Here is an 18,249-nt window from a genome sequence, read left to right as displayed (position 1 = left end):
ACGGTCCAAATTTTGGTTGTCAACATTAAATAAGCTATAATTTTAATTTTTAACATTAAAAATGAAAAATATTTCTTTTGAAAAACGTGAACCAGTCCCTTTAATCTGGATATGAATGTTTTTGAAAGCCATGGTTTGTGTCTACTGAACCCAAAATTTAGTGAAAAAATAAGTACATATTTAAGAAGACTCTTATGCATATAATTCCATGTCTTCGTTATTTAAATCTGTGTTTGTACCTGTGATGCCTGCAATACATAGGCAATAGTACCCCTCTGCCTTAGCATAGGAGAAGTCTCCCAGACTGGGGACCTGTTGATAAGTAGAACTTTTAGACTTCTCCAAACAGGTTCCATTGTACTGACAGGGGCTGGATTCACATTCATTGATATCAGTCTGACAATCTTTCCCTTGGTATCCATTGTAGCAGGTACAGTTGTAATCCTGTAAAAGTACACACATACTCTCATCACACTGATGCTCTGATCACAAAGAATAATGTAAGCATTTATATATCTGTAGAACCTTAAAAAGCTCTACAATGTACATTGATTTACATGTCAACAACGGTAGAATATTTTGCTGAACAGGCGGGCACCTTCGAAACAAGTATTCTGACTCAGATACCAACATGATTATGACAATGGATTAGTCTATAAGGTAGCCTTACCTTGATAAGATCAGAACAAGTAGCCTCATTTTGACAGGGGTTGGAGGCACAGTCATCAATATTCAATTCACAGTTTGTACCATTAAAGCCAGTGTCTGTGCAGTTGCACTCATACCTATAACAACAGCAAAGATAATGTCATATTCCATAATATCAATAGAATTTTCAAGTTCATGAGGCAGTTGAAATTTTGTTGTTGGAAAAACAAGTATGTTATATTTATCACCTATACAAAATTCAAAAAAAGAAAACAAATTCTTTCACAAATTAAAACAAGAGGCCCATGGGCCACATTGCTCACCTGAGTCAACTTGGTCATTATTTAAAGATTTTCCCTATGTATTCGCATATAAGACTTTGATTCCTATTGTGGCCCCAACCTACCGCCAGGGGCCATGATTTTTACCAACTTGAACCTGCACTATGTCAGGAAGCTTTCATGTAAATGTAAACTTCTTTGGCCCAATGGCTCTTGAGAAGATTTTAAAAGATTCTCTCTATATATTTGCATGTAAAACTTTCATCCCCTCTTGTGGGCCCCATCCTACCCCTGAGGGCCATGATTTAGAAAAAACCCACTTGAATCTGCATTATGTCAGGAAGACTTCATGTAAAAATAAACTTTTCTGACCCAGTGATTCTTGAGAAGAAGATTTTTACAGATTTTCCCCCTAAATATTTGTATGTAAAAATGTGATCCCCAACTGTGGCCCCATCCTACCCCTGGGGGTCATGATTTTAACAAACTTGAATCTGCACTATAACAGGAAGCTTTCATGTAAATTTGTATTTTCCCAACCCAATGGTTCTTGAGAGGAAGATTTTTCAAAGACTTTACCTAAATATTCGCATGTAAAACTTTGATCTCCTATTATGGCCCCATCCTACCCCCCAGCGCCTTGATTTGAACACACTTCAATCTGCACTATGTCAGGAAGCTTTCATTTAAATTTGTACTTTTCTAGCCCAGTGGTTCTTGAGAAGAAGAGTTTTAAAGATTTTCCCTATTTATTTCCATGTAAAACTTTGATCACCTATTGTGACCCCATCCTTCCCCCGGGGGCCAGGATTTTAACAATTTAGAATATGCACTATGTAAAGAAACTTTCAGGTAAATTTCAGCTCTTCTGGCCCAGTGGTTCTTGAGAAGAAGATTTTTAAAGATTTTCTCTATTTATTCCCATGTAAAACTTTGATCCCTATTGTGGCCCCAACCTACACCCAGGGGCCATGATTTGAACAAACTTCAATCTGCACTATGTCAGGAAGCCTTCATGTAAATTTCAGCTTTGGCTCATTGGTTCTTGAGATGATTTTTAAATGACCCCACCCTATTTTTGCATTTTTGTGATTATCTCCCCTTTGAAGTGGGAATGGCCCTTCATTTGAACAAACTTGAAAGCCCTTTACCCAAGGATGCTTTTGGCCAAGTTTGGATGGAATTGGCCCAGTGGTTCTTGAGAAGAAGTTGAAAATGTGAAAAGTTTACAGATGGATGGACAGACAACAGACACTGTTTAATCAGGTGAGCTAAAAAATGGAGGAAGATGTCTATCACTGTGTAATAAAATTTGACAGATTCCAAAACAATGTAACAATCTATCTATAAAAACAGAAACAAAAACAACACAAACAAAAATTGTAAAACGTACAGCCATGTTAAATTTATGTTCTTACATGTATTGCATGAAGGTAAGGGGGAATATAAACAATTTGCATCATTCCACATGCTATGAATTTGACATGGTTTCCTATATGACAGGGAAGGTGCCTTTACTGCAAGTAAAGCCATGAAACTGGACTGCAAAATCCTCAGAGAAAATTGTGACAATTTGAATGTACAATTGTGCCTTTGCCTATATTGCTCAGACGAATTGATTATAAAATTTGCAAAAAGTGATAAAAAAAAAAATCTGATGAAAGAAAGGTCATGCACTGTGGGAGTCTGCATAAAATATTTAGTTCTGCTCAATAAGGTCATTCCCATAACACCCAAACAATCACAAAACAAAACATGCAAAAAACCATTTCAATACAGAAAATGGAAGTATTCACATTCACTGAGTATGGAATGCTACATTGCTTTGTTAATAGGGAATGACAAATTCACGGCTTGAAAAGAAGTGTGCACATTCAAGGTTCTGGACAAATCTGTGTAATACGCAAACAATATAGGAACAATTAACAGGAATTCCAATAACTCAAAATAATCAAATTTTCAATAACTGGGTTCCCAAATGGGTTAACAACCTTTCTTCCCAAATAATAACAAATACAATGAAATATACAACATCTGAAAATATACAACATAACAAAAAGTAGGTTCACATGCTAAAACTAAATAGAGAAACTCAAGCATCAAACTTATCGTACCCAATAGAACCAGGAGGCAAAGTGCTAAGGTCAAAACCATCGAGTCTGTCACAAATAAAAATACCATGTGCTATACAAAGCAACAGAAACATGAATTATGACAGTCCAAAAAACGTTTCTGTCTTAAATACTCGTTTGTTCACTGTAATTAAAAGATGGTTTTCTGTTAGCAAAAATAGGATGGTTTCTCAATGTTCCTCGACATTCATACATACCCATTGATATGGTCGATGCAGCTGCCACCGTTTTTACAAGGATCGGATTCACATTCATTGATGTCAGTTTCACAGTTTGGACCAGTAATTCCCGGGATGCACACACATTCATAGCGAGCAATACCATCCACACAGGTACCATTATACAGGCAAGGTGATGACTCACATTCATCTATATTTGTTTTACATCTGGGATCTAAAGATTGAAATCTACCTGTTATCATTCACATTTAAAACATTAAACATCGTCACATTTAAAACATTAAACATCGTCACATTTAAAACATTGTCACATTTAAAACATTAAACAGTGTCACATCTAAAACATTAAACATCGTCACATTTAAAACATTAAACAGTGTCACATTTAAAACATTAAACAGTGTCACATTTAAAACATTAAACATCGTCACATTTAAAACATTAAACATCGTCACATTTTAAATTAAAACATTAAACAGTGTCACATTTAAAACATTAAACAGTGTCACATTTAAAACATTAAACAGTGTCACATTTAAAACATTAAACATCGTCACATTTAAAACATTAAACATCGTCATATTTAAATTAAAACATTAAACAGTGTCACATCTAAAACATTAAACATCGTCACATTTAAAACATTAAACAGTGTCACATTTAAAACATTAAACATCGTCACATTTAAAACATTAAACATCGTCACATTTAAAACATTAAACATCGTCACATTTAAAACATTAAACATCGTCACATTTAAAACATTAAACATGGTCAGTGGTCACTGCTGGTCACACTACATGAGAATAACAAACTTGTGAAAGGAAACAATCTCAATCAGATTTCAGCAAAAATTCAAATACAAGCAATGATTTACTGTTAACATAATGCATTTGGCTGTGTATTCTCTTTATAGCACCGTTCACGGAAAGCAGCTACTGCTTTAAGTATACATTGCTAAATGTAGTGAGTATACATATTTCTATGTAGCACATTTACCCATTCAGAAAGCTCTAAATCAAATCTATGCTAACTTTTTGAAAAATCAATTTCCGCTAAATATTGGACACACATTTAAAGAACAATATCATTTCACATGACTAGCAAGATATGACTGATGCAGCGTACACGATCTAAGGCATGATGCCAGGAAATAATCTCAAAGTAACCATAAGAGAAATGTCAGGCTTTTTGCAATACCTGTGAATCCAGCTGCACAACTGCAGGTAAAACTTTCAGCATCTGGTAGACATGTGCCCCCATTGTGACATGCAGGAGGGTCTCCCTTAACCTCTTCAGCTGACTCACAGTAGGACGTGGAAAGCTCGCAATTGTTCCCTAAGAAATACAAACAGCTGCTGTACATACATTATGATTGTAAATAGGGGGTGACACATACACAAAATTCATGGTCACAGTATCAATGGTGGTTGTTGAGCATCTCTGATCAGACATAGTACAAAACACTAAATATTCACAAAACAAGAGTTCCACAATGCGGGGCATATCCCCTCAATGCATGATGAGTGTTTAAAAGCTTTTTCTTATGTCCCATAGTGACCTTGACTTTTGGACCTCAAATAAAAATAAATACTTTACTCAAAGATGAGTACTTAGGTCATTGTAATTAAAACAGTTGTATAATTAACATAGCAAACTTGTCTTCTCCAGAAATGCTTTATACCAAAGACAAGAGGCCGATGGGCCACTTTGTTCATGTGATCATATGCAATTTCTTAAGTAAAACACTACTAATTACTGTTAACCAACTTTTATTGCGATGACCTTATTTCGCGATTTACTAGTGATCATGAATTGGTTTGCAGCAACTAATTTTCACGACTGAGATTATCATAAACATACGAGAAACATTAAAGGACCTGCTTGCGATTTTTGTGATAATGAGATTCTTACGAACCTCACAGAAATTAAATTCTCACACGTGAAGAAAAGTAGGTTTACAGTGTGGCTCGGCCATCTTGGCCTAAAACCAAGAGTTCATGGCACGAACACATTTAAATCTATTTTACATGGGGATACTTCCATATTGATTTGAGACATTGCACACATGGTACTTTTGAAAAGAATTTATTCCCCAGTATATTTTTATGCAAAAATCTTGAATTCCTAATGTGACCCTGCTCTGTCCTAAGGGCTCGTTTTTGATTAAGCTTGAATCTTCATAATATAATGAAGTTTTCCTGAAAATTTCAGTTTTTCTGGTTCAGCTTGCTTCTTGAGAAGATTTTGTAAATATCCCATCCAATTTCTTAATTATCTCCCCTTAGAAGCATTTGAACAAACTTGTATCCTTCATACCCAAGAATGCTTTGCATCAAGTTTTTAAAAAAATTTCCACTAGATGTTTTGAGAAGATGAAAATGTGAAAAGTTCACGTCACACACTTGCTAGAATAAAAGCTCATTCGAGCCTAAATTGGTCAATTCAAAATGTAGGATTTTAAAAATAGAACTCATGATTTAGCACCAAACTATGTGTAAAATTTACACAACAGTTAGGATTTCACAACATCTGAATTAGACAAGTTATTTTGTATGCAAAAATATAAAAACTGACCTGTGGCATAGACACCATTATACACAGGTCCACACAAACAATTGTAGTCTCCGTGCGTGTTGGTACAAGAGCCGTTGTGAAGACAAATTGATGGTGAAGTGTAATCACACTCATTAATGTCCATCTCACAGTTCACACCCTTGAAACCAGAGATAAACTCTAGAGTCTGGTGATGGACATACTTGGTCAAGTTGACCAGCACCTGTGTACACTCACACCTGTAGCGTCCAAGCTCGTTGTGACAGGTACCTCCATTCACACATGGAGAGGAACGACATTCGTCTATATCCTGGCTGCAGTCACTTCCCTCCATTCCTAAACAAGACCAAGAAATGGAGGAGTTTAATTTACAAATAAAACAAAGTCAATTTCAGGATAGTTTCTGAATAAGAAAAATAAGATAAAAATCTATGCATAAATACAAGTTCGCCCTGCATCCTATTCCGGGAATAAGTGACTCCATGTACAAAAACATTTATCACGCCATATTCAAGCATATCTTACTCATGGAAAAAGCAAAATAGTATTTGTGTAGTATGTAGTACATGCAGTAATCATAACAGTAAGAATTTTCCATACAAAGTATCTATTTATCATGCAACAACGAGTGCATTAAGCAATGGTGGATCATGATAGAAACAGATAGTGATTCTGATGTTCTTAATAATTGCAACATCAAATCATATAACTCTGGGATGTATGAGACTCATCTACATTAATCATAACAATATTTATGTTTGTTGTTTTACATCTGATTGAGGATTTTTCAATCATACAGAGACATCATCAGTTATAGGTGAAGTGTGACAAATACTGACATCACCAGTTATAGGTGAAGTGTGACAAATACTGACATCATCAGTTATAGGTGAAGTGTGACAAATACTGACATCATCAGTTATAGGTGAAGTGTGACAAATACTGACATCATCAGTTATAGGTGAAGTGTGACAAACACTGACATCATCAGTTATAGGTGAAGTGTGACAAACACTGACATCATCAGTTATAGGTGAAGTGTGACAAACACTGACATCATCAGTTAAAGGTGAAGTATAATAAATACTGACATCATCAGTTAAAGGTGAAGTGTAATAAATACTGAACTACACATAGCACACAAGGCCATAGCAGTGAGAGTTTTAAGGTCATACATGTATCTGAAAGACCTGTGACTTTTACTTCTAATGCTGGGTGCTTGGCCAAAGAACAATTGCTATCTGTGTGAATAGTGTTAGATTTGACAGGGAGCAGGGATCAGGAACAGACTGGGATCTCCTGGATTGTAGTGTTAGATTTGACAGGGTGATAGGATCAGGAATAGACTGGGATCTCCTGTATTGAAATGTTAGATTTAACAGGGTGATGGGATCAGAAATAGACTGGGACCTCCTGGTTTTGTAGTAAACACCCTAACCACTAGTTTACTGTGAATGATGCCTAAAACATGGCTCAGTAAAGCTGGCCTATGTTTTCTTTCTTTCAGTCATACCGTATAATTATGTACTTATTTTTGCAGGGTTCATATTTTAGCACCTATAGTGGTAAAGCAAGAGAGATACTTTATGGTTGTGATCTCAATTTGTCTTTTAACATACAAGTAAGACACACTATATCATGATTCAGTCAAATAGTGCATCAGCTCAGATTGTCCCATATTTTAGATGAAATAAATCAAGTACATACCAAACATCACTTATATAACAAGGCAGCAGCCACGTATTTCATGTTTGGTATTTCCCACAGAGCTACAGCTCTGCAGCCAGTGAAAACAGATGAGAAATTACAGTCAGTATGAATGTACAAACCTTTTGGACAGGAACAATTGTAGCCATTAATTCTATCATAGCACACCAATGGTAGCTGGCAGGGTGCAGAAACACAATCATCAATATTCGTGGAACAGTTAACATCTGTGAAGCCTGTCTTGCAACTGCAGTTATAGTCATGCGAACCCAGCACTGAGCTACATGTGGCACCATTCTGACAAGGCTTGAAGGAGCAAGCATCATAGGGCTGCGAGCAGTTCTTACCCATGTAGGGAGAAGTGCACGTGCAGTTATACCCATTTATTCCATCATGGCAGGTGCCCCCGTTCCCACATGGGTTTGGTACGCATTCATTGATATTAGTCTCGCAGTTAAATCCTATAACAAATAATAAAGTGAATACAATTTTTATGGTAGTAATAGGATTGAGGAATTAAGTCTGAGAACACTCAAAAATGGAATGTAAACATAATCAAACATAAAAGTACAACACAACATACTTCAAATCTACACAATGTTGTTGTACATGTTGTTGTAATTGTACATGTTTTAGTACATGTTCTTGGGGATATATCAAATTTGACCTCTTGCAGTCTTGTATTTGAAAACAAAACTTAATTCTTAATGAATACTGTAAATCTCGTTATTTTTACTGCAGATTTTGTGGGTCTATGAAATTTACAAAAAAATTATTTTATGAAAATAAATTCTTCTATGTTTCCCTTTTAGTAACAAAACTAAAATTTAATTAAGTACACAAAAATTAATCAAAACCAATTTGACCCAATTTCGAAAAAATGAATTAATGCAAAAATTTTCAGATTTATGGTATTCCTGTTTCTATAGTATTATGTAAAGTTTTGTAACCCTATTTGAACCCCACTATAACCAATGAACCATCAATTAAACAACTTGCAACTACACCTCATAAGGAAGCTTTGTGTCAGTTTTATTTCTCAGGCTCTCTGGCTTCATTAAAGAATAGACTAAAAGTGAGTTAAATAATCTACTCTAGGATCAATCCTTTTAAGGGGATAGTTGTGTGACCTTGTCTTAAAACAAAAGCACTAATCCCCCAACCCCCTTATTTCCACATAAAAAGGCATTCAGCTACAGAGAACATGGTCCAATGATCAAAAAGAAAATCTTCAACTGTTCACAGATATAAAAACATATACATGTATTCAGTAAAAGATAAGTAAAGCCTCAAACTTCAGTCTGCCAAATAAAAATAAAAATTTAGATTTGAACACAAGCTATTTGTGGGAAATAATTATGGTCATGTCAAAAAAATGAAAATTTGGAAAAAGACACAAAATGAGACAAAAACAAGATACTATGCTCCTAGTGGCAACAAAGAAACAAATGAAAGGCTTATCCTACTTCAGGCGATATTTCCTAGGTTAACTTTTCTTATAAGTAAGTCACACTCAAAGGTCAAGACCACAAGGTCAAAATATATGGTACCAAAAAAGAAAGGTCATGCTACAAGGAATGGACAAATAAAATATGACAGCTGTATCACTCACCATTAAAAAGTTATGTTTACGGTTAAAATTTTGGTTAAAGTTTTGAAATTTCAAACTCCAAGGTCAAGGTCAAATATCATGGTATTAGATGAAAGGTCTTGCCATAAGGAATCTATATATTTAAACCCTTTAGAATTAAATAGTTCAGGAGATAAGAGTCTCAGATAGATAGACTGAAGGAGAGACAGACAGGACTAAAACAATATCCCCTCAGATCTTTGATAATAAAAATAAAAAATAGAATGAAATAAAATAAAACCCACAATCTAAATCTTTCGGCAAATCTTTTTTTTTTTTTTTTTTACACACTACACATTAACAATTACATACACTAGCAATTAAGAACATATATTTCTTCAAAAGCTGATTCTCTTTACAGTATGTATGATCTAAAATAGAACAGCATGTATCTTCCCAGGCAGTGACATACCAGTGAATCCAGAGGCACAAGTACAGTTGTAAGCATTCTGAAGGTTGTTACATGTCCCTCCATGTTGGCATGGCTCAGCTTCACATTCATTGATATCAATTTTACACTGACTTCCTGTCCAGCCAGCCGTACACGTGCAGTTGTAGCCATTCAAACGATCAGTGCAAATCCCACCATTGCCACATGGCATGGAGCTACACTCATTGTAATCTGCCTCACAATTTTTGCCTGTCCAGCCTGCGACACACTGACATTTATAGTCATTAATCTGAAAAAGAAAAAACTCTACTCACTGAATAGTGCTAATTATCAATGTAATATGACTTTTCAATATAGTCTACTACTGTACCAAGTTACATATTGGAAGAAAACTAGTCATGCTTTAAAATGGTAACCACATTAAAGAAGTGCACATATCTGATTTAATTTATACAATATGCATTGTATTTTTTCATTTAACATATTGCATACCACATATACAGTTAAACCTCAATAAATCAAACTCGATGGGATGGATAAAATCTTAGGGATATAAGAAGATTCAAGGGTAAAATATTTAAAGAATAAGTGGTTGGGACTTCTTTACTTCAACATATTCATGATATTCGAGATATCAGTGTTCAACATATTCATGATATTCGAGATATCAGTGTTCAACATATTCATGATATTCGAGATATCAGTGTTCAACATATTCATGATATTCGAGATATCAGTGTTCAACATATTCATGATATTCGAGATATCGGTGTTCCAGATACCGAAGTACAACTGTATATAACAAATTACAAAAAAAAATATTGAAAGACATAAGTTGGCACCTTCCTGTACTATGATCTTTTTTCATCGTGAATATCATAAAATAAAGATAAGAAAAAGAAATAATGATATGAAATATTAACCAGATCAGTACAGGTGGCTCCATGTTGACAGGGCTGATTGTTTGTTATGCATTCGTCGATGTTTGTTGAGCAGTTTTTGTCTGTAAATCCTGGTAGACAGTCACACACATAATCATTCACTTTGTCCTCGCACCTTTTAATAGATTTAAGTCATATAAAACATTTCTGAAGACTATCCATGTTAACAAAATTCCCATTTATTCTACTTGGGAAAATACTGATTTTTAGTATGACAATATAATGGCTAATTTCAATTGATACATCCAACTTTTCAAATTTACATAGTGTCAATGTGTGACATATAGAACTGTTGACAATATGAACAAGTAATTACTTACGAGGCTCCATTCTGACATGGTGGCGGAGAACAGTCATTAATGTTCACTTCACACTCTGATCCTGAGTAGCCAACAGCACACAGACAGCGGTATCTATTCTCCAAGTTCAGGCAAGTGGAGCCATTGCGACACGGAGAAGCATCACATTCATTAATGTCCACACAAGTACCAGAGTTTTCTACAAAAGCAAATTATCCATTACACATTGACACACAAGCCAGACAGTCAGGCCAGAGAATTATATACATCCTCTGTCTCAAATCACAATCTGTCTATTGTTTATAAATTGCATAAAAAATTTGACCCATGAAACAAATATACATCATATTACAATACAACACCCTTATCGCTAAGTGCTGAGGATAAACAATTTTGATTTATTTATAAACGTAATTTGTTATATTCAATAAGTTTATGATATGCTTTAGAACTACAGTTGATAAAAATCACTTCGCTGTAAGCATGAATTCATTATAAGCATGTTTGCTGAAACTGTGTTTGACTGTACTAAACCCAATAATGTTCATAGTTCCTAAATGACCCTGGTTGAGGATAATGAAATACAATCTGGTTATTAGTAGCCTTTTGTGTATGTACAAATTTTTAAAATTCCCTGCATTACAAGGGTATGGTCTGTCAAAACAATTCAAATTGGTAATGGTCCTGTAACCATACGACTTTAACAATGACCTTGATTGCAAGTCACGACAAATTCTCTGATATTAGCATGCGGTCCTTGCTTTCCAGTTATGACCAAGAAAAGAATTTCATAATGACAAATCTACACCCTCCCTCCAAAAATCATACTGGTAACTTGATCTTTCATACTTTTTCAACTCAAACTGAAAATACAGGGTCAGCAACATAAATCATTTAGTACATGCAGTTTTTGTTAACAACTAGGAAAACAATGATTTAATGAATTTTTAAATCTTCTCAGGATAAAATTCTTTCTGGGGACAGAAGCCAAACACCTCTCAGTACATTTAATACCCACTGCATTTTTCCAGTTAATTGTCCTTGTCCCCCTAGCCAGAGAAAATGGGAACTCTCAACACTGAACAGAGAGTCTATCATTAAAGTGGTAAAAGCCAGTATCCAGCAGGCTTAGTCAGCTGATGTTATGTCAATTTCACATAATATATGTACAGATTAAGCAGCAAATCAAACTTTCATTGAGAAAATGTAAATATATTAAGCATTATACGATTATTATTAAAAGAATATCTACTGCAGCACAAATAACTACTGTACACATTCAATTATTGTGTTATAGCACAATAAGCATAAAATAAAATAAATTTATGGATAAGCAAACATAATTCCTTGGTTGCATTTGAAATATGACAGACACCAAACAAATTCTATCCATGAATGGATGTATATAATATCTTACCTGTATAGCCTGGTTTGCAGATGCATGAATAGGTGTTGATGCCGTTTTGACAGATCTGGAAAGCCCCAGAACAGTTGACCCCCAAACAATTGTCAATGATTTTCTCACACTGCTTGCCTTGATACCCATCCACACACTGGCAGTAGAAGTCCCCCACTTTATCCTGGCAGGTCCCACCATGCTGACACGGAGCAGAGGCACAGTCGTCAGTGTTCTGAAAAAGTTTCAATTTCCTCAATCTTGCTTAATCTGATTGAGATGTACACCTACATCATGAAATGATTTTTGGTCATAAACGACCCCTTCATATATTGAATGACATTAAACAATTCAAAAACAAACCATGCTAAATTCACTTCACTCAGATACAATGTGCTAATTAATACATTAATAAGGTGCAATATTTGTTAACATCATTGAATATGTCTCCCACTTAGAGACAGTACAAACTGTTTAAAATACCACTTAAAAACCAACATGAAAACATGTACTTTGGAAATACAGAAACTCAGAGAAAATCATTTCCAGGATTCTATCTTCTTTAACTCTTTTGTGATATTATTAAGTTAATGCAATTTGAAGTCTTGCTAGTAAAACTTCAGCTGGACTAAATATTGTCCATTTCCATCATACTGGTTCATACAAAGCATACACGTTCTGTCTACTACCTTAGTCACATTATACAAAGCATACACTTTCTGTCTACTACCTTAGTCACATTATACAAAGCATACACTTTCTGTCTACTACCTTAGTCACATTATACAAAGCATACACTTTCTGTCTACTACCTCAGTCACATTATACAAAGCATACACTTTCTGTCTACTACCTCAGTCACATTATACAAAGCATACACTTTCTGTCTACTACCTTAGTCACATTATACAAAGCATACACTTTCTGTCTACTACCTTAGTCACATTATACAAAGCATACACTTTCTGTCTACTACCTTAGTCACATTATACAAAGCATACACTTTCTGTCTACTACCTTAGTCACATTATACAAAACATACACTTTCTGTCTACTACCTTAGTCACATTGTACAGATGCAAGTGTATTGCCCGAGTTCCCATCACCTTATAATAATCATACCTTGTATGGTTATTGACTAGTCCCCACCACCACCAATTAAATTATACATTGTATGTGTGTATTTGTATTGGTGGATCATACATTTGCTGTTGTTTTACCAGTCCCAACCATCTACAAATCATACACTTATATGTGTGCACTAAGTATTAGTGGAGTATATGTCTGGTGTTAAGCCTTGTCAAAAGTGTGCTCATTTTAGTAGTAAATCAGTAAATCTATAGGACTAATTAATGGTTGCATCAAATGCTTCACAAGCTACACTTGCTTTTGCATCTGTCTTTGCAACAAAGGTCTGGAAACAGAGACAGACAGTTCCGCTACACATCAAGGGACATAAAAAGGAAGTTGGTAAAACTTTCAAACATGTCAATCTATTGAGGTGACTTACAGTTAAGCATTTCTCGCCCTCAAAACCAGCTGGACAAGAACAGCTAAACAATCCTGGGGCATTAAGACAGGTGCCACTTCCACACAAATCTGGTGTCAGTTGACATTCATCAATATCTTCATTACAGGTTGATCCAGTATAGCCTAGAAAAAGATGTTAAATATCTATTACAGTTTCATCTTTACTCTTCCTAAACTGCATGCATATATGCTTAACTCAGTGGTTCTTATCAATGATCAATACATAATGTCAATCTTTTGATTTACCTTGTTTTTTCTCATGAAATGTTTCAGTGCTAATGTATAACCGACCTGAACCAGTACAGTTAGTCTGACTGACCTGAACCAGTACATTAACCAGTACAATTACAACATAACTGACCTGAACCAGTACGATTACAGTACAACTGACCTGAACCAGTACAATTACAACATAACTGACCTGAACCAGTAAAATTACAGTATAACCAACCTGAACCAGTACAATTACAGAATAACTAATCTGAACCAGTACAATTACAGAATAACTGACCTGAACCAGTACAATGACCTGAACCAGTACAATTACAGAATCACTGATATGAAACAGTATAATTACAGAATAACTGACCTGAACCAGTACAATTAAAGTATAACTGACCTGAACCAGTACAATTACAGGCTGACTGACCTGAACCAGTACAATGACCTGAACCAGTATAATTAAAGTATAACTGACCTGAACCAGTACTAGTGATGTACCGATTGTCGCCGACTTTCGATTGTCGGTCTCTATAACTGAAACGATGTGAATAATCGATTGTCATTTTCAAAATTGAAAATCGCCGACGTCGGTATTTTTTTTATAATACGAATATTCCTGCCGCGACTTCACTAAAATTAAAAATAGCTGACGAAGCTGAATCATCCAATAAGATTGAATATTGTTTGAACGTCCCTTTTGAGAATCTTTCACTTATATGGAGACGTCACCAACAACAACGGTCGACAGATCTATCCCTATTCCGGGAAAACAAAATCGAAAGTATGGGATTATTAACTTCAAATTTCAAATGATTTTAGAAAAATTCTCGAGAGAGACGTTAAACAAGATACAATCGATCAATCTTATGATTTTAATTAACTTGATATTTAGGGTAAAAAATAAAGCAAATTTAATATATTTCTGCCATAAATTTTTAATGAATAAAATTCGATTATTTTTCGATTAATCAATCGAAAAGGTGCATCCGATTAATTCGATCATCGATTAAATTTTTTCCCCCGATTGCCCATCACTAACCATTACAATTACAGTATAATTGACCTGAACCAGTACAATTACAGTATAACTGACCTGAACCAGTACAATTACAGTATAACTGACCTGAACCAGTACAATTACAGTATCATTGACCTGAACCAGTAAAATTACAGTATAATATAATCTGAGTCAGTACAAATACAGTATAACTGACCTGAACCAGTACAAATACAGTATAACCAACCTGAACCAGTACAATTACAACATAACTGACCTGAACCAGTACAATTACAGTATAACCAACCTGAACCAGTACAATTACAGAATAACTAATCTGAACCAGTACAATTACAGAATAACTGACCTGAACCAGTACAATGACCTGAACCAGTACAATTACAGAATCACTGATATGAAACAGTATAATTACAGAATAACTGACCTGAACCAGTACAATTACAACATAACTGACCTGAACCAGTACAATTACAGTATCATTGACCTGAACCAGTAAAATTACAGAATCACTGATATGAAACAGTACAATTACAGTATAACCAACCTGAACCAGTACAATTACAGTATAACTGACCTGAACCAGTACAATTACAGTATAACCAACCTGAACCAGTACAATTACAGTACAACTGACCTGAACCAGTACAATTACAGTATAACCAACCTGAACCAGTACAATTACAGGTGAAGCTGTTCACACCATCAATGCACTCTCCATTTACACACGGCTTGACTGCACATTCATCTATGTTTTTTTCACAGTTGGTTCCAGTGTATCCTGTAAAATCAACAAAAGCATAAACATGTATTAAGGAAAGTCCTGTTGTCTTTCTGAAATGGAAAATACCCATATAAACAAATAACATATATGTATATTGTCTACCGGTTTAAATCTTTCATGATCACTTAACAACAAATAATCAAACCTAGGAAAAAAAAAATCACTAGATAAACCAAATTGTTTGCAGTCAAAGAAGTGTTGGAGAAACATAAAATTTTCAACAATGGTCTCTTTCATCTTTGATAGATGTAGCATGAAATTGTTATGTTAACCTTCCTCTTGAATAAAAACATGCAGTTTCTGGCTTACATAGCTCAAGGTCAAATCCTAGAATTTAAATGTTGCCAAAGAGATGGAGAGTCCTAATGTTTATATATTATGTAGTTCAAGGTCACTGCCAGGGATTTATATGTATCCAGAGAGAAAGACAAACATGTATTCTTTGGCTTATATTATTCAAGGTCACATTCAGGAATTTAAAAGTAGCCAAAGAGACCTATATGTAGTCTCTAGCGTATAAGGTTCAAAATCGCAGCCAGGAATTTGATACAACCAAAGACAAACCACACAGGTAGTCTCTGGCCTATATAATTTAAGGTCACATTCAGGAATTTAGATGTAGCCAGTCAGAGAGACCAAAATGTAGTCTCTGGCTTATATAGTTCAAAGTCACAACCAGTCCTGTGAGGATCTGGGTTAGAATAGATCCTCAGAATCCCCTTGCTTGTCGTAAGAGGCGACTAATTGGGGCGGTCCTTCGGATGAGACCGCAAAAACCGAGGTCCCGTGTCACAGCAGGTGGGGCACGATAAAGCCCCTCCCTGCTCAATGGCCGCAAGTGCCGAACATAGGCCTAAATTTGAAACCCTTCACCGGTCTTGGTGACATCTCCATGAGTGAAATTTTTTCGAGTGAGACGTTAAGCAAGATACATTCAATCAATCAATCAATCAATCAAAGTCACAACCACAGATTCAAATCTAGCCAGAGAGACAAACAGACACACTAAACATGTAGTCCATGGCTGATGAAGTTCCAAAATCACAGCCATCGATTTTAGATGTAGCCAGACAGAAAAACAGACAGACCAAACACAATGTGCCTTAAATGTGATCAGTTTCAGTAAATCACACAATCTAAGACAGGACATCCAAAACAAAAATCTCGCGCAATATAAAAGGGCACTACATATACAACTGTCAATAATATTAGCTGGCTTCTATAGGAATTGTTAATCCCTATCATACCTGATACACATAGACATCTATAGGTCCTTCCACCGGATGTTTCAGACACACAGGTACCATCATGAAAACATGGACTGACACTGCATCCATACACACCTACAAAATACCACAGCAGTTGTAAAACATTCATGTATATGCTTAATTTAAACTTAGTCTTACTGATACATCCATTTCAACATTAGGAACACCTCACATACAACTCTTTCAAACACAGAGTGAGTACTGTATGTTTAAACATTTCACAAACAGATTGAACAATTCGTGTCTGAACATTTCACACACAGATTGAACAATTCATGTCTAAACATTTCACACACAGAGTGAACTCTTCATGTTTAAACATTTCACACACAGTGTGAACAATCCGTGTCTAAACATTTCACACACAGAGTGAACACTTCATGTTTAAACATTTCACACACAGAGTGAACTCTTCATGTCTAAACATTTCACACACAGAGTGTACACTCTGCATCTAAACATTTCACACACAGTGTGAACAATCCGTGTCTAAACATTTCACACACAGAGTGAACTCTTCATGTTTAAACATTTCACACACAGAGTGAACACTTCATGTCTAAACATTTCACACACAGAGTGAACACTTCATGTCTAAACATTTCACACACAGAGTGTACACTCTGCATCTAAACATTTCACACACAGAGTGAACACTTCATGTTTAAACATTTCACACACAGAGTGAACACTTCATGTCTAAACATTTCACACACAGAGTGTACACTCTGCATCTAAACATTTCACACACAGAGTGAACTCTTCATGTCTAAACATTTCACACACAGAGTGTACACTCTGCATCTAAACATTTCACACACAGAGTGAACTCTTCATGTCTAAACATTTCACACACAGAGTGTACACTCTGCATCTAAACATTTCACACACAGAGTGAACTCTTCATGTCTAAACATTTCACACACAGAGTGTACACTCTGCATCTAAACATTTCACACACAGAGTGAACTCTTCATGTCTAAACATTTCACACACAGAGTGTACACTCTGCATCTAAACATTTCACACACAGAGTGAACTCTTCATGTCTAAACATTTCACACACAGAGTGTACACTCTGCATCTAAACATTTCACACACAGAGTGAACACTTCATGTCTAAACATTTCACACACAGAGTGAACACTTCATGTCTAAACATTTCACACACAGAGTGAACACTTCATGTCTAAACATTTCACACACAGAGTGAACACTTCATGTCTAAACATTTCACACACAGAGTGAACACTTCATGTCTAAAGTAAAC

At 35.3% G+C, this 18,249-nt stretch overlaps 1 protein-coding gene across 4 annotated transcripts in view; it reads right to left on the bottom strand.

Annotated features, from left to right (window-relative positions):
- LOC125682528 (protein crumbs-like) overlaps positions 1-18,249 on the bottom strand; it is a 55,731-nt gene that overhangs the window by 20,088 nt on the left and 17,394 nt on the right. For 2 of the 4 annotated variants that reach the window (XM_048923163.2, XM_048923165.2), the window contains 14 exons: positions 16,959-17,054; positions 15,595-15,708; positions 13,671-13,813; positions 12,182-12,395; positions 10,786-10,963; positions 10,448-10,580; positions 9,546-9,813; positions 7,626-7,964; positions 5,818-6,132; positions 4,441-4,578; positions 3,259-3,454; positions 3,044-3,088; positions 671-785; positions 240-444 (listed from right to left, as the gene is read on the bottom strand). In XM_048923163.2, the coding sequence (XP_048779120.2) occupies positions 240-444; positions 671-785; positions 3,044-3,088; positions 3,259-3,454; positions 4,441-4,578; positions 5,818-6,132; positions 7,626-7,964; positions 9,546-9,813; positions 10,448-10,580; positions 10,786-10,963; positions 12,182-12,395; positions 13,671-13,813; positions 15,595-15,708; positions 16,959-17,054 (2,499 nt within the window). The remainder of the gene's footprint in view (positions 1-239; positions 445-670; positions 786-3,043; positions 3,089-3,258; positions 3,455-4,440; positions 4,579-5,817; positions 6,133-7,625; positions 7,965-9,545; positions 9,814-10,447; positions 10,581-10,785; positions 10,964-12,181; positions 12,396-13,670; positions 13,814-15,594; positions 15,709-16,958; positions 17,055-18,249) is intronic. The other 2 variants (XM_048923164.2, XM_056155737.1) reach the window with 1 other exon arrangement.

Source organism: Ostrea edulis, chromosome 2 (assembly GCF_947568905.1).
Source record: "Ostrea edulis chromosome 2, xbOstEdul1.1, whole genome shotgun sequence".
Taxonomy (NCBI): Eukaryota; Metazoa; Mollusca; class Bivalvia; order Ostreida; family Ostreidae; genus Ostrea; species Ostrea edulis.
Note: the sequence above shows the minus strand (reverse complement) of the source record. Positions and strands in the feature narration are given on the sequence as shown.